Genomic DNA, 20,118 nt, shown 5'->3' on the forward strand with positions numbered 1-20,118 from the left:
ATTACATAAAAATGCTTGTACTTATTCTAGCTTTTTAGTTTTTCTATTTTTTAATTTTAACTACTAGATACCTTATTATTAAACACCATATAAGAATCACTAGACACCATACAAAACCAGCTTTCAAATGTTTTAATGCAGGGTGATTCAGTAAAGCAGAAATATTTACAAAAAAATGAAAAAATAACAACATTTTAAAAACGAAATAAATAACCCAATACACCTAGAAATGGGTTAAAATAATGTACTTTACAATATAAAGGCCGCAAACAATAAGTAGGCAAAAGTATATACACAAATAATAAAAAATAACATTCAGTATAAGGTACAGTAAAGTGTATTACTATCTATCGGAAACATACTTACCAGCCAAAAATAAAGCTTATTACGGACGAGGTAAAAAATAAAAAAACATGCAGAATCAATTTATCAGAAAAATAATATTTTGAGCGAAAATTCCGTAGACAGTACCTTATAAATAGAATTTAAAATGTAACATAACTAACATTATTTTATGTAATATTTAGCACTATAAAGTTAAGAGTGTATCGGGTAAAAATTGTGCAATTTTTGCAGCTTTTAAGTTAGACAATTGAACAGATTGCTTTTTTGGGGGGTGTACTATACAGATAATAATGGCAGTGTATTAATTGGCACTTTGTGAAATATTAAAAATAAAAAAAATGGAATACAGAAAAAGAAAGGGTTGTTACCGTTATTATTAGAATTAGCTAGAGGTTGTACAGAAATATTTTTTAATACTATATTTATATATATGAAAATCTAGAATATATGAAATAATATAACTAAAAAAAAACATATTTTACTCTCTTAGTTTAAATTAAAATATCCAAATAATGAAAAAAGTGCAAATAAGATGAATTAATTTGTTTAAAAAAAACTATTAAATTGTTTCTTTTGTTATACATGATCCTATGTCAATAGTAAGCAAAAAAATTAACATGATAAAAAAAAGAAGAAAAAATAAAAATATTTAAACGTCGCTTTGTATCCTGGCATGACCGTTACAAACTATATTACCATTATGGTTGTTTAATAAAAGTCTTTCTTCAGAATCGTCAAATTGTTCTGCAACAACAAAAAAAAAACTTTTAGAATCTTGTTATTAAAATTTAACAAGAAAAAAAAAAACAATTTTTAAGGAAAAAAAAATTTTTTTGAGTTTTTTAAGCTTACCATTTCCATTGTTTTGTAATAATGGTTGGTGATGTTCAAATACAGAGTCACTGTCTTCTCCAGTAGCATTTGCTGAATCCCTGCTGCTTTCGTCTGCCTCTGAGGCGGATTCCTCTTCGGTATCGGACACAGAATAATCTGCATCACAGCCACAACTTAAGTCAATGTACTCCTGAAAAAAAAATTAAATCAAAGATTAAAAAAAAAATAAAATATTTCTCCAAAAATGATTTTAAAAAGACAATTTTGCACAAACCTCTGATGATGATTCCGCCAACATTCGATCTAGATCCTCAACAAGTTGTCGAAATTTTGGTCTTTTCTGCGGACTCTCCTCCCAACAATCTCGCATCAGTCGATACAATTCATGGGAGGCAAACTGGGGGTACTCGAGTCTCTCCCCATGCCTCAGGAACCTTACCAGCTCGTGGGTCTTTACCCCAGGGTAGGGGGAACCACCCAGGGTGAAGATTTCCCAAAGAAGAACACCAAATGACCAACTAAAAAAAATAAAATAATAAAGAATTCTAAAAAAAAATAAAAAATGTATTTTAATTAATTAATTGCTAAAAAATTTTTAAGATACCCATAATTGAAGGTTGCATTTTTAAAAAACATTTATTTAAATAACATTCCACTTACACATCAGTAGCATCAGTAAAAACATTATCGGTCATAGCTTCCAATGCCATCCATTTATAAGGTAGATGTCCCTGTAGAAAAAAATGTTGAGTTAAATTTCTTATAAATAATAAATTCGTTTGACATATAATCAAGCATGTATGATTTGAATATAATTTTAATTGAAGAAATAAAAAATATCTCCCAAAGGTATTAAAATAAAGATCATAAGAAACTGACCCTTGTATGTTTTCTGTAGTAATCGTTTGATCTTATATCTCTGGCTAGACCAAAATCAGCAATTTTCATAACGTAATCATCTGAAACAAGAACATTTCTAGCTGCTAAGTCTCTATGTACACACTGTAAAAAATAAAATAGTTTTTGATTGTAATATTTTAACAAAAAAAAATGCTTTAAAAAGTTTTTTTTTATAAAAATAAACCTTGTGTTAATATTTATTGAGTTTGGAAAAGTTTAAGCCAATAAAAGTTAAGTACTGTAATAATATCAGGCTATAATGATCAAATTTCACAGATTTTATAGCAGTATATATTTGCATTTGGTTATATTGTTATTTAGGACAATAATAAAATTCAATCCAGGTGTATAGAATTAAAATATAAATAGGATTTTTATGGCATATAAAGTATGGATAGCACACCTGCAGAACTTATATATCGTAAATTTACATCAACTTGGCACAATTGGGTCAAGGTTTAGTAAATATTTTGATCATTATTTTTGCAAAGCAATACCTTAGTAAGGTCCTTATGCAAAAAGCTTGCAAATTTAAAATAATTTTTTTTTTGCAAAGCGGTAACAGTATTTTTATTTAATATGTGATATCATTTGGACCTCCTATATGATATTAATTAAATTTTAATATAACAGGATTTGAATAAGCAATTTTAGGACTGTTTTTAGTAATATTATTAATGATGATTAGACATTAATTTAATTAACAATCAACTATCATAAATTTTTACATTTTTAAAACTTAACTAAACTAATTTATTTTTAACATACATTTTATTAAATATTTAAAATTTTCTTTTTCAAGTGGTCCTATGTTAAACAACCATTTTTAAAATGGTAATTTAAAGTGAAGTAAAAAAACAAAATAAAATTTCCCCAAATTGATAGAAAGATTCGTAAGCACTTAACAGACAACTGAACAAACCTTTTTCTGTGAAAGATAGTCCATTCCTCTTGCCACTTGGTAAGCAGCTGACATAAGGTCCTTGTAGCTTAGTGGTTCAGACCTCGGCGGTTGGACTTGAGTGGCATTTGGGTCAGTCAGATGGTACTGCATGTCAGACGGCCGATTTCTCCTCAAGTAGTCTCTGAACAGTCATGTTGTTTTTTGTTTTGAAATTGAATTTTTTTTTTGTATAAAAATTTAAAAAGTTTATAAGAAATACTTTCCAAAAAAATTAAGCTAACTTTTTTTTATTCTATTAGGTTTTTAAATAGAAACTTAACTGGAAAAGCAAAAAAAAATTTTGTTAACATAAATTAATTATCGATAAAAAAATGTAAAAAAACAAAATCATTCTCGAAAAAAATGTCGTTTTAACCTCTTCAGTTTTTATCGGTTTATTGTTCGTAAACAAACTAATCAAACAAACCTTAGGTTGCCCTGTTGAGCGTACTCAGTAACTAGCCAGAGAATGCCGTTTTGTGTGCACACGCCCAGTAGATTGATGATATTTTGATGTTTTCCAACCCTTTTCATCTGGTCCATCTCCATAAGAAGGTCAAGCATGTCTTTTTCAGTGCGCGAACCTAAATCATTAAAGTTTTTTAATATTATTTCTTTGGTATATTAAATAAAACTAAAGTCTTGTTTTTAAATATATTTACACTGAATTTGATTTTTGTATACATGTTTGATGTTTCGTTCTCTTTATAACAAGAATAAAATCTGGTGTATTTTTTGTTTGAAAAGCAATAAGTTACATTAAGAAATAAGTTAAAATGTTGACGTACTTTTTAACATTTTCACAGCTGCATTGACTTTTTCTTTTCTTCCATTTTGAATTTGAATAAGATCAGCTTTGTAAACTTGTCCAAAAAAGCCTTCATCAATTCTCTCATGAAGTAAGATGCTAAAAATTATAATTTTTAAGTTATTTAAAATTGTAAAACTTTATAGAAACAAGAGGTTTTTAAATTCAATTCAGGAATCTTTTAAAAAAAAATTTTTAAGAGCAATACTGTTGGTAAACTGTTTTAATTGCTACAAATGGTGTTTCAATTAGTACAAATCCATAATTAAAAACCTTCAATAATAATTTTTAACAACAGATTTTTCTTTAATAATAAAAAAAAATTTTCATATATATTTTAGAGACATAAACTCAAAAATTTATAAATTTTTTATTTACCAAAAAAACAATTTTTAATAAAACATTTTTTGAGCTTACTCTTCTCTCTTTAACTCCCACTGAAGGTCAGTCTGGATGTTGATTTCAAAGTGATCAGTTGGGAAATGCATCCTTCTCCAGGCCTGATCGTTGCCGATCAACATGATCGGTTCCTCCATTTTATCCATTTCTGGGATCTCATCAATTGGAACCAATTTTGGAACGTCTGGAATAAAAAAAATTTACAGTGAATATTTAAAATAATGGCCAGACATTTAAACCCCTACACTAAAACCTCTTGCATTTTAACCCCTCACATTCAAACCCCTGAACTCCTTTTATTTAAACCCCTTACATATAAACACCATACATTTAGATCCCCCTATATCTGAACCTTAGACCCCTATATCTGAACCTTACATTAAAACCCCTTTATCTCGAACTCTTCATTTAAAACGATAACATTTAAACCCCTTATGTTTAAATCCCTTACACATAAACCCCACCTCTTACAATTACCCTATGTTTGTTTTTACCCTTTTTTATATTTGTAAAGGTGGGTTTACAAGTAATTATAACTTAGCTTAAAAAACTCACCCATATTGTTAAAATAGGATCGTACCAGATATACCACGAGAATTACTAGAAATACAAAGCACACGGTGGCCAGAATGTAAATCAAATAACTGGTGGTGGGTTGCGTTTTCGGTGGCTTCGTTGGCCTAGGTTCTAAAGACAATTTTAAAGTGTTTTTACTTTAACACCACGAGCAAAATTTGATGATAAGTAGTAAGCGATTAGCATGCACAATTTAAAAGTTTCACCAATGATATAGCAATTTAAAAATAGCAAAAAGCAATATTTTTTTAATATATCACCTCAAGCATAATGCTTTATATAAAATATTGTTTTATATGTTTAGAAAAAAATTTAATTCGAGACATTGACATATATGGTGATGTGTTAAATTTTACTGTCTTGTTTTATTGTTCCAAGAACTTTAAACCTTAGAAATTTACATATTAATTTTTATGGGTTCAATTTGAGCCAAGATATATTTTTTATAATTTTCAGTTTTTTAACACAAGACCAAATGTGTCAATGACTGTCTTAGAATCAATGTCAGGAACTCCTGTCTTCCAAAAGTAAGAAACTTTGGGTCGTAAACACACCTGGTATCACCTTTAACCATGCTGTTTGATGCGAATATCCGATTGAGTTACCGGCAAGACAAGTATATTCACCGGCATCTTTATAAGTTATGTTTTTTATTGTTAACGTCTCCATTTCGGCATCAGTTGTATTGACACCCGCTCTCTGTTAAGTTTTATGAACACCACGTGCATTAGTTACATGCTAGTTTATAGTTTTAAGGTAAAAAAATGATCAAGTGATATAAAAACACATTAAATTATAGACTGCTTTCTAATAAAGTAAATTTTTTTCAGTTTTAATTTTTTTTTGTGTTTAAACTTTGTTGAATTTCTTCCGCATTTTTTTTTAATTGTTTCAAAAGTCAGAAAGCAGTTTATTTTTTCACTTGATCGTCAATATAAACAGTAATAAATATTGTTTGCACCATAATTAGTCACCCTGATATTTCTTCTTACTCTGGAAACCATTCTTGTCAGGCATAGCCAGTAGACCATGCATTTAAACCAGGTAGAAATGCAAATAAAAACAATAATATTTATGTTTTTTTCACCAATTGGTCATACGTCATATAGCAATTTTTAACAAATTGCCTTTTTTTGAACCCTAAATGCGATGGGCTGTATAAGTTAACACCATTTAAAACTGGGACATAGTTTATTTTTCAGTGATTTAATTAAAAATCAGTGGGGAAAGGTCGTGACACCCGTTTTCGTGCATTCTACCTTTTAAAACGGTTAAGAATGCCGACTGTGATGAAACGCCAAAATAATTTGAAGCGTTTATGATGTATTCCCCAGCATCTTCGAGGGTTAAATTTTTAATCGTAAGGGTATCGAGTAACGTAGCATTTATCCCCGATTGCTAAACAAAAAAACTAGAAACTAAGTACAGGGGAAATCGAGGTTTTTTTAAATTGAAATTGCCCTGCAAAAAATAGTGTTTAACCTGAAAAAATTTGGTTATATATTAAATTTTAAATGGTGCAAACAATCATAAAATAGAATTTAATAAAAATAATGCAACTGCATTTCTAAATATTTAAAATTTTAGAAAAAAAAACGTAGTTACATGCACAGACACCATACAAAAAAAAAATGTAAAATTTATTAATATAAAATAAAAGTTTTTTTTTTAAGTAGAGCCAACATAAAAATGCAGTGTACAAAAAAAATAACATAAAACACCGAAATAGATAGCATGCTTTACTACACCAATATTATTTTTACCATGGCTTTTAATGACATTTCAGCATGATTTTTAGCGAAAGTTAGTTAGAGTTAGAGCCAAGAACTTAAAAAAGGTTTAATAGAAATGGTTGTTCTAGTTTTGTTAATAATGTTTTTATCTGCGATTTACGATGCATATTGCCTAGTGACATGCAAAATAAAGCTTTTTAAATATTTTAAGCGCAAATCGGAATGCCAGCATAATTTTTCCTAACCTAACATACCTAAATGTATTAAATTTTGTCTATTATTAATTTTATTTTCTTGCTAATTTCACAATAATTGTTTTTCCAAAATTGTTTTACTCAATGATTAACATGTCTTTAAAAAACATTTGATTATCTTGAAATTTATCATTGTGTTTATGTATTGTCCTAGGCCAGACCTTAACCTAACATGAATTGCGTATTAGACTCAAGATAAAGCATGTAGTAGTTCACATAACTAATGTTCTATAAATGATAACAATCTATGTTAATGAGATAATGTTAATATTACATGATGTTATGTTTTTGTATAAATAAATGGCCTAGCCTAGTTTAGAATAAAGTCATGCATGTAGAACAATGAATATGACATTTTAGTTAAAGAAAAAGGAATTTAACAACTTTTCATAAACTTTTAAAATAAAATTGAGGCCAAAATGAGTATTATTTAAGTTAAAAATGATATTTATATATTTATGTTTTTGTTTTATATGTAGAATTTTATGAACTTCAAAATGAAAAATGATTTTTTGCGTATATTTTTACAAATATAACCTGCTCTAAACAACACCACTTCTCTTTACATTCCCATGTCACTAGGTAAATTCGAACACCCGTTCCCAAAAATAATGAAATTTAATAAAAATCCAAACTATTTTTTTGATCTGATACCCACAACCATGTCCAATCAACCCTGTTTCAAGTTGTTTTTGTTACCTTTAAGACTATAAAGTCCGTGCCATTGGTCGAGTTTTTCCCTTGGTATTTTAACCATTGTATGTGCGGGTGGGCGTCGCTGAACACTTTGCATTTAAAATTAACGTCAGAACCAACTATGGCAGTCTGGTTCACCATTAGACCTCCTTGCATTATTGGTTTCGAAGCAGACCTTTCTGTTTTACACCATAGAACACAAAAAACACCAAATAAGGTCACCACGTAGAAAAAAGGGGGTGTTTGGTTATTTAAAGAGTTAGGTAAATAATAATAATAATAATAACAGAAGAAGGGTTATAATAATGATGATGCAAGCAAACAAAAATCAAAAGTTGTAGGGGTTAATCGATGACAATTAGTGACATTCAATGAGTTGAAACCAAATTTTTTGTCCCAACCAAACAAAAAAATCTTTTAAATTTTTTTTTGGTGTTTGAAACAAAAAATCTGATTTCTATTTCACGATAACGTTGCACAAACAAGACATACAACTGGGTTACGACAGGTTACGTGCAGAATGCGTGCGACATGACAAGTTCGGTCCTTTTTTTTTATATACCTTTAAAATCTTAACATAAGACGTGTTGGTTTTGGGGTCAATTTTGCTCCCGTTAACGGTAATGGACTTAACCCACTGTATGTGGGGGTGAGAGTCACTGAAGACCTTGCAATGAAATGTTACGTCCTCTCCAACATGCCTTGTTTTATTGGAAGGGAGCCCATATTGGAGTATGGGCCGGTGTGCTGAGCGCTCTGTTTATTGGCGAGCAATTTGTTTAACTAAGGTTTACTACTAGTATAACTATTTTATATAATTTTACCATAACAACATATACAAAATCAACAGAAAAATACAAAATCAACCAAAAAATTATAACAAAAATCACCCATTAACCTAGAATTTAACATACATGGGAATTTTTAAAATCAAACTTTGACATGATCTTTAACAATACCACATTACCACAAACATTGTTTTAAACATAACATATTATACCACAGAAACTTTTTATTATCAAATACATGTTATGCTATTTTTAGTTTGCAAATTTCTTAGTAACTAATGGAGTATTTGGTTAAGGTTTTCCTTGATTACATATCATGTTTAGTTAACACCACAAAAGATAGATTAAAAAATTTATTTTTGGTTGGCGAAAAAAAATTTATCATCTGTCTTTACAGAACCCAAGACAAATTACGTAACCAGAGCTTTTGTACTGTTTAGTTTCAACACAATAGCAAATAAAAGTGTCAACAGACACCACACAGAAAGCACTTAATCCCGTTAAAATCGCGAATCTATTTGAATAGCTATTGAAAGAAGATGTAAACACGCACCATTACCTAAATTGCTTGAAAAAACAAAACTAAATCTGATAATTTGGGAAAGGCGATACTCCAAATTAATCAAGTTAATTCTTGATTGCGCAAGTTAGGTGTTTTTGTAAAAAAGTTGACCCGAAGAAAAAAAACATGCTTTCTAAATTGAAACCACTTAGAGTATATAACATTCCACAAGTTGCTAAATAAACAAAAATTCGCGCCCAAAGGTGTTAAGTTAAGAGTGATGGAGTTTTAAAAAACAAACAACGCCTTTAAAGCTTTTAGCTACCATTTGCAATGTAACGACGCTAACCGAAAAAAAGGGTGAGCAGAAGTATTTACAATCTGTCATTTTAAAATGGGTTTAATGACCCGTGTAATTTCACTTTAGGGGTTCTATTGTGACTAAAGATTTAAAGACAGCAAAGTGGAAAATTTTCAGAGAAAGTCAAATGTTAAAAGCGGGCCTAACCACGATTGTAGCATTTCAAATTGTTATTGCTTACCTACCCCCCACTTTAGTATTCAATTACTGGGCCACCCCATATTTGAAAACCATTAAGTAAGAAGAAAAAACCACAAGTCAAAAAGATCAAAATACAGTGAGCCCAATTACTGGGTAAAATAGAAGGCTTGCGGACCACAATTTCCAATATATTTTTTTGTTTGTTTACGGTTATCTAAAAGCCAGGTAGTATGATATCATACATAAACATAACTCTATGTTTAACATTTTAAACGTACACATTTTAAAAGCAAACACACGAGCCGACAAAGTGTATTTGCTCGCCGGTTTTTTGACGCCATCTTTGGCAATTAAGTAGAAAAGCAAGATAAAAGCAGACTGGATAATCGGATTTCAGACAGCGGGTCGCATCATTTGGTAACACAAACACTGCAGAAAATACCGCAAACCACTGTTACCGTGTAGTCAGTAAATACAGTCCAGTGTCCGATTTCGTAAATAGACGGGCGAGCCTAGAAAAATTGCATCGCTAAAATTTTTACGAAGCATATTACAGTTTCGCGCCAAAAACTAACGCTTCATAAAATCAAGCAATTTAATTAAGGGCAGCCCGCGTATGTTACCTTATTACACCTAACTTTTATATGAAATTAAAAATCCTATTAAATCGATGTAATATGGACAAAAATATCGCAATTTAAATAGAGAAATTAAATGAGTCAAATAACTACGTGCGCGTGTGGTTTTAAAAACGATTAAACAACCCTGTCTAATAGGTCATTTACCCGTACATACCGTTAATACAATAATCCTGTTTTCAGTTGAAATGAAGCGGGGTATTTATGCGACAACATTCCATATAAAAATAACGTTTTAACATGATTTCAGACAGCTTCTAACCTTAAGGAACGACAACCAAAAACGTATGTGCGGTTTGATTTTATGTTGGCTCTAAACAAAGAAAGCTATGCGCCATGTCAAATGGAGGTTTAAATTGGCCTTTAGGCGACAGACACTTACGGATCTAACTTGATTGTTTTTGTATCCAAATAAAAAATATACGATTTTTCGAAAATATCCCAACTATGAAGTGGTTTTGCATAAGTGTTTGGTGTTTTAACACAACTTGAAAATCGTTAGTGGATATTTATATTCACTGTTAGTTTACCGAACAAAAATTAATCGATTTTTAAATTTAAAACTTTTCCGCTGAAAAAAAACACCAAATAAACACCGTAAAAATTGTGTTTCCATATTAGCTGTGATAAAATCCACAGTCACGTGGTCTCGTGTGAATAATAATAATTACAAAACCGGAAGAACGGGCGCTTCCTTTTTAAAGTACGGTAATACCGGTCTAGCGAGCGAAACGCATTGACTTACATTTGGCCAGAAAATTGGATTATTTACCTTGTTAAGAAATCCAATATCCCCATTCGCGAGCATATACGACAATTACCAATTACCGCTAACTAAAAATTACTTCCCGCAGTGATTAAGTGTATTTACGTGCATATATTGTAAACATCTAATTTTCGGAAACATCCTATTATGCCTGTGTTGATTTTGGGGAAATTGCTATGTAATTTACATGATTGTAGCTTGAAATTTCGACCGGGTTAAATAACAATTTGGGATTGAGGTGATAAATAATTTTGTGAGAGAATTGGAAAACTTATATAATACCTTCTAAAACTTACAGTAAATTTTAAAATATAATTTTTTTATTAGGTTTACTATTATTAAATAAATTGATTTTTGAACCTAAAACTTTACATTATAGGAGATATTAGGATTTTTAAAAAAATTAAAAAAAAATTAAGAGAAAAAATCGTTTTTTTTAAGATAAAAATATTGATTATCTCCAGACTGTCAAACACATTTTATCGTTTAACCAGATTTTTTATTTCTAATTTCCGGTATTATATTATCTTCAAAAATCGTAACATTTTTTAATGTTGTCGTAAAAATATTTAAAATATGCCCAGCATTCAACCATATGGAGCCAACTTAACCACTGGTACCGCGCTATAGTAAAATAAACGTTAGTAACATATCAAGTAATAGCGAGCAGATATTTTGAATTTTTCAAAGCTTAAATGGTGGCAATTAAAACCTACATTAAATATGCGTGGTTTAAAAATTTTTAGATCAAAGGCATTTTTGTTTTAAGTAAAATCGAAATTTTAAAGACTACAAAACGAAAAGGAAAAATTACTTGAAAAAATCGCCCCCATTAAAAATTACTTCCTATTACTAAAGACCGTTGGTATCCTGTATATAAATGCCCCTGTGGAATAAGTATAGCCTAACCTAGGCCTTTGGGGAGTAAAAGGTAGCTTATGATTCATTAAATTTAACTGATATGTCATAATAAAACTAACAAAGACCAATTACAAAAGCGGTTTATTTTTGATCCGTCTCGAAAATAAAATAAAATCGAAATTTATTCTGTGAAAGTAAACAACCTTTTATTTTTTCGTATATTTAACACATACCACAGGATGTACTGGAAAAGAAATATCCGTTTGTTCAATAGAATGATAATATTTGCGCATATGGCATACCACCTAATATAAAATCGTAAAAATCCAAAAAAAATCAGAATTTTAGCAGAAAAATTATATTTTTCCACCCGTAATATTTTTAGTTTTGTTACATTTATCATAGTCTAATAAATTACTCTTAGCTTTTCAAGATAAATTATTGAGTACATAATATTGCAAATTGCCTTTTTAATTTCCGTAAAAAATTTTTACCTGCGCGCAAGCATTACTAATTCATAGATGACATTTTCTCTTTTGAATTTTGATTAAAATTGGAACGCAAGCAGACATGTTAATGAAAAGGAAATACAATGTATCAAAATTACCCACAGAAAATATTTTTAAAAGTAAATTAATTAAAAAAATAAAAACCTAAAAAGGACAATTTTCTATTTTGAGGACAAACTATATATAACAGTTATTTTTTTTAAATTATAGTTTAATAATTTTTTTTTCGAACTGACATCGTGCGTTTTGGAGAAAATCCTTAATCTAATTACAACAAGAAAAACATGTCAATTAAAACACGGAACAAATACAAGAAGTTTCAATTTTTGCCATTCAAAATCGCTGGAGTGAATGTCAATAAAACAAAACATCAAATGAGTTGTGATATACCTAACCCAACATAGATAAAGGGTCCATGCTTAACGCAATTCGAAACTAATTTTTTTTCTGGGATCGGGATGACCGCTTACTTTGTGTTTAAAATGTCAATTTTTTTAAAATAAGTCTTTCCATTAACTTTCAAAATGTCGGGACCCTGCTTTCTTACAAAAATAAACGGTACGCTGAGATTTTGACCGATTCTCGGGTGTTTGTTTTTGTTTACGGACCTCTGCGCTTTTATCGCGGAATTAAACAAAGGGTCATTACTCCAGAATTTAGTTAAAATTTTTGAAAACGTTATTTTTAAGCGGATTCCGACTCGAAAGCGCACCTGTGCCTGCAGTGACGCGAGGAAAGGCATGACCGGTCACGTGACCAGCGTGCCACGTGACTAAGCAACTGACGACAGCGCGAAGCCTGATGTATTTATTTTCGCGTCAATCAACTAATTTGAAGAACTCGCTGGTGTGATATCCGATTCGAAACGCGTAAATGGGCCGCAAATACAATTATCATGTGTTCTGTAATTACCTAAAATAGCAGTCATGTCGGAAACAACTGAATACCTTTCTTATTGAGTCATGTTTTAAATAGCAACAAGAAGGATATGTCATTTTTTATCGCAAAACGAAAACAAACATCGAACAAAAATTCCGTTTGAAGTTGTTTTTATTCGTGATCTTAAGACATTTGACAACGATGTTTTTGCTTGCCAAATGGTCGATCTAGACAAAGACAATGACAGAAAGTTGAATGTTGTTTTAAAACGTGATAAGGAAGAGCTGTAAGCTGAACTGTCAAAAAACATTTCCAATTTTGCATTAGCGTCGTAGACGGGTTGAATTGCGTTTGAAAATCGGAGACGATATTTATCAATACAAGAAATTATTTTCGATAAAAACAAAAACAAACAAAAAAAGTTTTTCGGAGGGTATTTACATAAACAAACAACCCAGTTATTATGGTTTTAAACCATTTTTAAAATTACCGGTTACGATATGAACAAAAACTAATCCAGTATACGATATTTGAGTTTAAAAAAGTCTAATCGCTGTGTGGTAGAATGTAAATGACTGGTTACATGCTTACAGAAGTAGCAATTACAGATAGAAGAGGCTTAAAAATACCTTTGATATGATGTAACAACCGATGAACTGTCCCAGCGAGTTTTAAGGACTTATTTTTAAGTCTCTATTTGCGTCAATACACGGCGTTCCGAAAATTAAATGCTGATCGATAAATCATTACACGGCGTAACAAAATCGAGATGTTGATCGGTATCATTAAGTTTCGTGCTTTCACTATAAAAGTAATTCGAAAAGAATACGAAACAATTTATATTATGTCATATTTATTAAAAATTTATTTTTTAATTAAATAATATTCACACTTTCAATTCAGATTCGCTGAAAAGTTAATTAAAATTTCGCTTATACAGAATTTATTGTTAAATTTCTGTTATTTAAAAAAATATTTCGCCAAGTCAATTAAAAAGGTGACCTTTGAAAAGTTAATAGGGTCCTTAATGCGGAAGAACTGAGACTTTAAAGAAAACGAACTCAAACGCCAGCGGCAAAACGAATCCAAAAACATGCCAAAAATTTCAAAAACGCTGTAAAATGCGACAAAAATAATTCGCCAAAATAAGATATCTTAAACAATTATTTTTTGTTTCGTAATGCCAAATACCTTACTGCCAAATGCAGAAGGCTTGCGCGAAACGTACATCCCGTTCTATCACACTTTGTGTTATAATATGACATGTGCGATTTGACACGTGACCGCTGAAAACCAACTCTCCGAAGAAAGGTGAACTGGGGTATATACACACCGGAACTAGAAACTCAAAACTAATCTAGAATTACAGCAAAGGTGCCAAAATTCGAAAGTGCTTGAGTGAGATTCGCTGACAAGAAGAAAACGGCATTTGTTGAGCGAGTAATTGTTATGAAGGCTCGCCAAAAAGTAAGAAAAGCACTCGGAACTTACAATAAATGTTACATCCTGCTACAGGTTGTATTCGTTTAAATAGTTACCGGCTATTTACCACAATTCTCACCACAATGTGTTTACTATCTCTAATCTGTGATAAACAGCAACACCTTGGATTCTAAGTGACGTAATTCCCAATCCAATATCACAAACCGTCCGCTTTTTACGCCAACGCGTTAATTTAATTAACAAAAAAGTGACAACCCTCGCAAGACAAAGGCTAAGCGATTGGAACGGAGCGGATACATTTGTTTAGCTTGACAATTACCGCTTTCCCGCCGCAATTTATTCGGCGCGGACGTCTAATTGTTTATAGACAAGCAGGACCGGAGGTATTACGCATAAGACTTGGTCGGATTTTACACAAGTAAAAGTAAACAAAATCTCGCTGACCATTTACGCTTTCAACCGAAGAATGACAGAACAAAACCGCTTTTTAAAACAAAAACTGAAGAGTAAAAAGTTGTTTTTTTTGTGTAGGAAGCAACTAACGTTAAGAGAATTGTGGTTTTTAATTGCAATTTCGTCAAATAACGAATAAAAATAACCAATATGTCTTAAAACTGGCGGAAGAAATCAACTCATCTTGAAAAGAGAATTGTGTTTTTTGACATTAATTCTTAAAATTTTAACGAACCACGAAAACAAGATAACAAACACCTTACATATGTACAAAAATTCTACGGAAGTTTTAAATTAGGAAAATTGATATGAGCGCCATCCTTCAAAATTTTAAGACCGTTGTATTTACGGGTCTACAGAACCGTATATGTCGACATTCAGTAGCGGAAAGCCTAGCGACAGTACCACAATATACCTAATCCGCTGCTAAAACTCGAATAGGCTACTAAGGACAATCGAAAAACACGCTGTGTTGATTTACTGACGTCATGAATTGAGGGGAAATTAAAACGATTTTAAACCGACGCTACAAATTTGTCGTTTTTTGACGTATAGCACAATCACGGTGTTTAAAATTTGGAATTAAAAAAAAATCATGACAAAATAAATATGGCCTGTTGTTGAAACGATATTATTTTAATGTCGATACGAGAAAAGAAAATAAGTTGCTCGATTGTGAACTGTTTTTCTAACCTCCTGGGCAATTTGAGCACAATGCGAGAAATTAAAATAAAATTTAAGAGAAAACAATAAAATTGAATCTCAATAAAATTGTCATCATAAAAAATCGATTGTGCGAAAGAAAAAAAAATCAACCGCTTGAAAATGAATTTTTAGCAGACGACATCCGACACTTAAAAAGTTAAGGACAACAAAATTTGTTGTCGAAAAGCAGTCGCGAAAACAAATCTGCTTTCTCGAGTATTTGAAAGTGGATTTTACCGGAACCAACCGGTACCTGACATAAAAATATGCGACCAACACATAGCCGTAACTAACGCATTTTGATTGGCGCTTGAAAAGTGCAAAAAACTACTTGAGTGGCGGGTAGAAATGAAGGTAACCAACACAAATGTTATTTTCAACAACATACAAAAAAATGGCGACTTTTATATAAAGTTTCTTACAGACGAACCCTGAAATACGGAACTTTTAAATAAAAATATCACAAAAAGAAAATGTATTTTTTTACGGCTAAGAAAGTAAATTCATTGACCATTACGAAATAAACGCGGTTTTTAAATTTGCAAACAAGCAGTTTCAATGGAAAACTAAACTCAGAGCTACCTAAGACTATAACATTCCGTAATATAGCGCACTTAATTGCCTAATAAAACTGCCCAAGGGGTCTGGAGAAGAAGTACTTGGCACAGCTGTACAAATAATTACTCAATAGCAGGTAAAGTATAAGGGGATTTGAATGTTATTCTAAACAAATAGCGTAATTCCAATGGCCTGCACAGTCAGTCGGCAAACAATTAGAACAAAACTCTCGAAATGCAACGATGGCATGACAGCAATTCATAACATTCCAAAAACAAAATATGAATCTTAAAAATTAGAGCAACCAGTTTGGACTTCATATGAGCACAAATCAAAAATTACACTTCAGTAACTGGGATGTCATTTTATCATAAGGATGTTTAAAAGTTTAGTAGTCGACTATCATACTAATGATTAAAACCCACTCAAAAATTAAAAAAAGAAAACCAACTCATTTCAAGAAAAACAACTCATAATATTAAACTAATAAAAACCATTAGGAGGGCAATTAAATTTTGAAAAATTGTGTGCCAAAAACTAATAGGGTAATAATTGTTTACTAATTACTTTAATTAGTTATATGGGGCACGATTTTAAAGGTTTAATTAAAAATCAAAATTAGATTAGTTTTTGGCACAATTTGGATCAAAAATAAATAAAATGTTTTTTAAAAGTTTATCGATCATACCATGCTAATTAACTAACTAACCTGCAACATCCAAGACATAAGTATGGTTGATTGAACCGTATGCATTAGTAGCGACACACATAAATGTCCCTTTGTCAGATAACACGACCGACTCCAAAACAATCAATTGATTACTTTGTCGAAACTATAAAAAAAAAATTTTATTAAGTGGGCAAAATTGACCAGAAAAAACAGTCACCCAAAATTAAAATTTCACCATTTTTAGAAATTAGAATAAATTTTTGAACTTTTACCTTGTAGCCACCGAGTCTGTCCTTTCTTCCGAATGTTTTACCGTCCTTATACCAAGTAACTTTTATAGGATCTTCTCCACCTACCATGCATTTAAAATGAACGGTGTTACCTGCCGGTTCGGCATGCAAAACCTTTAGCATTTTATCGGGCTGTATCCAATGCGGCACTGAATATATCAAAAATGATTATTTTAATTTTATTAACTCAAGAATTGAACATTATACCAAGAAACAAAATTTGAAATACAAAAATACCCGTTTTCGAAAATGGTCTATTACATTTACATTAAATATTTATTTTTTTTAAGGACACTTATCAAGGACATTGAATTACCAATAATTGTGTTCATGCGTGACTTGTGAATGATACCAAGCAATATAAAACAGTTTTTACACCAATATTGAAGCAGACAAATTAACAAATGACCATATTTAACTAGGAATATAGTGAATTACCAAGTAACGTTACTCCATAAAATTGCGCTAATTCAAAATCTAAATTTAAATAGGAGCAAAAATAGAAATTAAATTTGCGTGTGGAAAAAATGTTTATTCATATAAATTTTTTTAAATTGTCTGTTTCTATTTTTTGAACTGAAGCTGCTGAATTTTTTGCAACAATACCAAACAGACTAACAGACTAAACAGCTATTTACAAGAGACTTACATTTTTTGTCTATTACCGCTCTGCTTCTGGAACCTCCATCTGAAAAGAATAATAATGCAAAACATTTTATTTGTGCCCATGAATTTTTGATAGTGAGTAGCAGCATAGTTTATGAAAATTAATTTTTTTTATCAATCCACCAGAAAGCAAATGGGGTATGGTAATAAATTGCTTTTCATGCGGTTTTATTTTTAATTCAAATTTCTAAATTATTGCATAAATATTTAAAATAAAATTAATTTCGTATAAATTGATAATAACAAAACTAAAAACCAAAAGTTTAATAAAAAAGAATAATTTTATATTTTAACCCAAGCCACCGCTTTTTAGAAATTTTCTAAATATTAAATTGTGCCTATTATTTGGGTTTAGTTGGTTTATTATTAATATTTTTTAGCCAAAATAAATACAAAGATGCTCAAAAAATCATTTCAAGCGGCACTTAAAATTAATTCAATCCATTTCAACAAATATGTATAATACCAGTTTAATATTATTTGCTTTTACATGCAATTTTTTAAATTTTTGGGTAATAAAAATCTTTAAAAAAAATAAAACAATTACCCAGACCCAATTTAGTTTTAACAACAACAACCCTTTGTTTAAAAAAAACAAAAGAAATAAATAAATAATAGGTTTATAATCCTAAAACAAAGGAACTGAACAAATAAAAAAAATTGACAAAAACAAACTTAGATAAATAAAAATATTTTTTATAAAATTATTGTAAAATAAACATTTTCTATAAGCTTATAATAGGTTTGCTTATAGCTAGATAGTGTAAATACAAACCATACCCATGCATGATATCTACAAATACTACTTGATTCAAAACTGATTGTAAGACATGCAAAGAAAACTTCAAACCAACATGCAAAAAAAAGGTAAGAAAAAATCAAGCAAAGATTGAAAGAGTAATGTAATAATACCATTGGCCAGGGCACCCATACAAAAATTAAAATGATGCCACCAATACCTTCTGAGTTTGTGTTGTTGACTATAACTTGGTAAGTTAGAGAGCTATTGCCGACTTCATTTATAGCCACGCATGTGTATTCTCCAGAATCTTGCATAACTACATCATTAACTTTTAAAGATCTTTGAAGGAAATCGGCCCGCTTTAACAAAGAATTTATTTCGGGGTCCTTACTAGCACGACCCAATAACTTTGAGCCCTTATAATAATGCATTTGGGGCTTTGGCTTTCCTTTAGCCCAACACCCAAGCCTAAATTTGTCGCCCTCAGTTACTTTGATAGGTTTTGCAGCATCCTTGATGACAGTGGAGCGAAACTGAGGTGCCTGCCGGTCTATATACAATCATAATGATCTAATGTTACATTGTTAAATGCACTCTGATTAAACACTAAGGGAAGAGAATTTGGAAATAACACACAAGAGTAAAAAAAACAACACACAATGACGTTTTATAGAGTTTAAAATCAAACAGAGTATAATCTATTAAAATAGCACATAACCAACATTGATATACCACTAAAGCCAGGAAAGTATGGAATAAAAACCTTAAAATTAAATCCCAAAATACTCTTCAAACTGTATAATAGGACAACAATTATATTATTTTTTATTTTTTAGGCCACTATAAGTGCGCAAGCAATAATAAGCACAAACAAGCAGACAGAACAGAATCTAACATTTAAAATTGTATATATCGTTTAAAAAAATTGGTTTGCTTTTAAGCATTATACGTGAACATTTGTGCAGTGCGTGTATAGAAACCATACTTTCCATAGACAATTGGTGGTAACCAGTTTTTTTCTCGTAACATGCAAATTTTTTTAGAAAAACTAAAATCAAAAAGGTTAAAAATGCTGGAAATTTCATAAGGATTACAATAACTTACCATTGCCAGTTGATAATGTTGAACTGTTAGAACTTCCCTTACAATTGACAGAAACAAATCCAAAAATAAGCAGGCTCAAAATATTTAAAAGTTTTAAATTTGACATTTTTAAGTTAAAAAAAAGTTACAGCATCTATACATAAAAATTAAAAGAACTGGCAAATTAAAATAATTTTTTTTATGAACAATGTTTTTAAGACTATTTAACAGTTTAATAAATTGAAACAATAACACATTTACAAATCCATTCTTACTATGTCTTATTACTAGCTCAAAGTTTTCTTGCTTGTAAGCCTACGCTTTTTCGTTAAAATTGTATCAAACTGCTAAAATTTAAACGTTTTAAAATCCGATACAAATTAGTTACCCTTGCCAAGACATTATTACACACGCATGTCTAACATTTGAGCTAACAACAATTAAACTTTCAACTTTTTATACAGTTCTTAAACCTGTCCATTTTTTCCTTAGTACTAAACAACCATAGTCTAATAGTGTTTAAATATTGTATGTTGACTTTAATAAATCGAAATAGAAAAAGGTTTACGATAATC

The 20,118-nt window shown here is 30.4% G+C and overlaps 1 protein-coding gene across 4 annotated transcripts; it reads right to left on the bottom strand.

The window, feature by feature from the left end:
- Positions 1-109: 109 nt before the first annotated feature.
- LOC145744875 (fibroblast growth factor receptor-like) lies at positions 110-19,699 on the bottom strand. 4 transcript variants are annotated; one of them, XM_082562839.1, is made up of 17 exons: positions 19,565-19,699; positions 18,678-19,010; positions 17,702-17,740; positions 17,035-17,201; positions 16,802-16,925; positions 7,492-7,667; positions 5,360-5,504; positions 4,785-4,916; positions 4,248-4,413; positions 3,811-3,929; positions 3,450-3,606; positions 3,002-3,164; positions 2,059-2,181; positions 1,840-1,910; positions 1,454-1,697; positions 1,198-1,369; positions 110-1,089 (listed from the first exon to the last, which is right to left on the bottom strand). In XM_082562839.1, the coding sequence occupies exons 1-17, from the start codon at positions 19,668-19,670 to the stop codon at positions 995-997; spliced, it is 2,532 nt and encodes an 843-aa protein (XP_082418965.1). In that variant the 5' UTR covers positions 19,671-19,699; the 3' UTR covers positions 110-994. The 4 variants fall into 4 exon arrangements, with proteins under 4 accessions (XP_082418965.1, XP_082418963.1, XP_082418964.1 ...); XM_082562837.1 differs by lacking the exon at positions 7,492-7,667 and adding an exon at positions 8,051-8,244; XM_082562838.1 differs by lacking the exons at positions 5,360-5,504; positions 7,492-7,667 and adding exons at positions 6,065-6,203; positions 8,051-8,244.
- Positions 19,700-20,118: the final 419 nt, after the last annotated feature.

The sequence above is a fragment of the Corella eumyota genome, chromosome 3, assembly GCF_963082875.1.
Source record: "Corella eumyota chromosome 3, kaCorEumy4.1, whole genome shotgun sequence".
Classification (NCBI taxonomy): Eukaryota; Metazoa; Chordata; class Ascidiacea; order Phlebobranchia; family Corellidae; genus Corella; species Corella eumyota.